Source organism: Sinocyclocheilus anshuiensis, unplaced genomic scaffold (assembly GCF_001515605.1).
Source record: "Sinocyclocheilus anshuiensis isolate Anshui unplaced genomic scaffold, SAMN03320099.WGS_v1.1 scaffold160, whole genome shotgun sequence".
Lineage (NCBI taxonomy): Eukaryota > Metazoa > Chordata > Actinopteri > Cypriniformes > Cyprinidae > Sinocyclocheilus > Sinocyclocheilus anshuiensis.
Genome location: NW_015554119.1, coordinates 267,343 through 270,662, shown reverse-complemented (window position 1 = coordinate 270,662; position 3,320 = coordinate 267,343). Strand labels below are relative to the sequence as shown.

The 3,320-nt window shown below is 32.3% G+C and overlaps 1 protein-coding gene across 1 annotated transcript; it reads right to left on the bottom strand.

Moving 5' to 3' along the window:
- Positions 1-701: 701 nt before the first annotated feature.
- LOC107669980 (tuftelin-like) lies at positions 702-2,907 on the bottom strand. Its single transcript, XM_016462419.1, has 4 exons — positions 2,783-2,907; positions 1,855-1,938; positions 1,678-1,769; positions 702-1,487 (listed from the first exon to the last, which is right to left on the bottom strand). Exons 1-4 carry the CDS (start codon positions 2,825-2,827, stop codon positions 1,415-1,417), a joined length of 294 nt encoding a protein of 97 aa, XP_016317905.1. The 5' UTR covers positions 2,828-2,907; the 3' UTR covers positions 702-1,414.
- Positions 2,908-3,320: the final 413 nt, after the last annotated feature.

Below are 3,320 nucleotides of genomic sequence, written 5' to 3'. Positions count from 1 at the left end.
ACAATTAAGTACTTGTGATTAGATTAATTAAATTGTAAAGTGTTCATGAGCAGATTACAGTTACTTTTTGTAGATGGCATATTACACAATGGCAATAAATAATTCATAATGAATTGATTAGCCCTAATTCTTTTTTTGGGGGGTGGGGGGGATCCATTTTCAAACTACAGAGATTTGATTATAAGACTACGCGTAGTGGCATTAACAACTGTGTCGAGTTTTGCTTGTATTTTCAGCAATCTGTTCGAATTTCATGAGACAGCAGCATTTGTTTAAGTGCAGAGTTACATCACTAGATGTCGCTAGTGGTCTGCGCTGAGTTCTTCCGAGCACCGGACAAAGACCGAGAATGATGGGATGGTTGTACTACACACTACACTACACAACCGAAAGTGTGTGCACACAGACGCTCACTTCTAATTAACGGGTTATTTCAGCGAAGATAAATCTTAATACTACAGCATACAATGACATTCTTTCGTCCATATTCCAACATCCAGTGGTTTTGAAAATAAATGTTTGATAAATTCAAGCGTGGAATTCATGTGTCCACATATTTTTGGACATGAAGTGAATGTTGTAGGGAAAACTGTGGAAAATTATAATGCACTAAAATGTCTTCAATTGGTAAGTAAATAAATAAATTGACCAGAATCTTATCACTGTTATTAGAAAAAAAAGTGTCATTGTTTTGCACATACTGTGAGCAATCTTAAATACTTTTTATTGTTTAGCCCTTACGATAAATACATATACCAGGTAAAATACAATACCAGAGAAATGTGCATAGCACTACAATTCCATCTACAGTAACACATTTTTCACATTTAATAAGAGATGGATGGAAAGGTAGAGTTAAGCACTGAATATACAGTAACAGGAAAAAAAAAAGTTCTTCAAAACACAATACAATTACAGTTACCAAAGGGAAAAGACAGCTTTGCAAGGTACAGTAAATTCAGAACTGTATATCAGAGTATATGTACATACACAGATACATAAGAAGCACAGAAATATTGTTTGTTATGGATTTTAAGATATATAGAATATACATTAATTGGCTTTATCAGATTACTAAAATTGGCTGTCAGTCACAATATTTATACAATGGCTGCATTATTAGATTCTATACATGAAACAGATATTGACAGATCTGTAGGAAATATGAATATCACCACTTACATCTACTAATATTAATAAAGTTGCTTAAGGTATAAAAACGCAGTATATGATCTACAAATCAATTATATTTATATTTATGTATTTATATTATACAAAGCACCTCAAGTGCTACTCGTGATAAACAGAGGGATGTTGCATAAACGTTGAGAGAGAAGGAATACTTGTTACTTCTTTTACAATGTGTCTCTCACTCAACCACTCTCTCTCTTCATCAGCTGTCTTCATCTGTTGCTCAGGACTTGATCTCGACCACTTTAATGAATGGCATAGACTTGTTTCCAGGGCTTGTGGGCATCAGAGGTTTGCTATAATACAAAATGACAAATACTTTTTTGAATAACCAAATGCCTTGTCCAGAATGTTTTTATGCTTTTGCAATATTTCTCATACTTGGTGCTTTTGGAGCTTGATAGACATGGTCAAAAACAACATGGTTTTATGATGTTGTATAAATGAGGAGATATGTTGTAAGTATTTATTATAAGAAAGAAATACCTGTAGACAACCTTGGACCCCATGTCTGAGTTATATGGTTTAGACACTTGGTTGCCCAAATAAAACTCCATCCGGTCATGGATCTCTCTGTTCTGTAGGACACATTTGATATGTTACAGTCGCACAGTGAAAAGTAGAAAAAATAAAGCAGCTCTTTGAAATAACTCAGGCGCTGACCTCAGCTTCGAGGAAAGCCACCCTCTCTTTGAGGTCTCCGATCAGCCGGTCTCTTTGCTCCATTATGGTTCGTGAATTTTGCACCTGTTAACATATTTGGACATATGAATGAATTAATGCAAGCACTTATCACATTCAAACTGATTTTAAGGTTTAAAATAAAGTTGAAATAAAACTTAAATAATCTACAGAAAAATTAAATAGAGCTGGATTTCTGAAGCATAATGCTTTGCTTGCATCTGTGATTTCAGTGTTCATGGATGAAGCCATTATGTGTAACATGAGATCTAAAGTGCACCGAGGTTGAGCAGCAGGGAAATGACAGAATCTTTTATTTATGACTGAGGTTGAGTTTCACTTCTCATCTCTGAGCAAACACTCTATATAATGCACGACCTGTTTATTTTTGAGAATCTCAAAAATCTTCCTGATGTTTCTTTTTAATTTTACCTTGTCCTCTCTCCTTTTTTGTTCTTTATGAGCGTATTTCTTTAATTCAGCATGAGTATTTTATATATATATATATATATATATATAATTTAAATATTTAAAAATATGCATATACCTACATTTAAAAAATTGAAATGTTTTTTAAATGTAAATAAAATAAAATAATTATTTAATTTTATTAAATTAATTTTCAATTAATTAAACATTTTATTTTATTTAATTTTCCTTTTAAATTATATTAATATATTATTTAATTGTATTAATACATTAATACATTAAAAGTACTGTTTAAATTATGATTGATACATTTATACATAGCCTCTCTCCTCCCACTACATTTTTCATGATCACGCCTTAAATTTTTTATCATTGAATATAAATAAAAATTACATTACATATATAAAATGGTTTGCAAATGTCATTTAATGATTTGTCTCTGTGATTGGGTGTTTCTCCAAATATCCACAGTAATTATTACCTGTTCGATCATGTTCCTGACTTTCCTTTGTTGACTTTTGAGCATGTCATCTAAGTTGTGGTTCTTATCCTTCAGAGTTGCCAGCTCCTTTTTCAGTTGTTCAGACCTGCAGTACAGAAAACCTGTATGTTACACATCTACACACACAAATGACACTTACATGCAACACAGAAGCAATTAGCAACGTAGAGGGTGAGTCTACTTTTAACGTATGAGAATCAGTCAAAGTCGAATTCTATGTGAGAGGCGTGACATTGAAAGATGAGTTTCTATGGCAGCACAATGCAACTTAATAGAGCTGTAATTAGGCCAATTTATTGCTTACTAAATTGCAGGTGGAAAATATTTAACGTAGCCAAGGAAACAGTTAAACATATGAGAACAATGCATTATGTTATCCTATTACTTGTTTCGCTTCTGTTTCAGTTTTTATAACCATTTCTTACTATGTGTAAGTAAGTTGTTGTTTTTTAGCATGTGTGTTTGGCAGTGTTATTTTTTAGGATTACTGATAAACTACTGTCATTTGATTTGTATT

Bases quoted from the DNA above. Each gene is read 5' to 3' on its own strand.
- LOC107669980 (XM_016462419.1), bottom strand. From the start codon at position 2,827: ATGCTCAAAAGTCAACAAAGGAAAGTCAGGAACATGATCGAACAG. The intron at 1,939-2,782 runs GTAATAATTACT...ATATGTTAACAG, and splicing joins TCAGGAACATGATCGAACAG to GTGCAAAATTCACGAACCAT. The intron at 1,488-1,677 runs GTATTTCTTTCT...TTTGTATTATAG, and splicing joins GGGTCCAAGGTTGTCTACAG to CAAACCTCTGATGCCCACAA.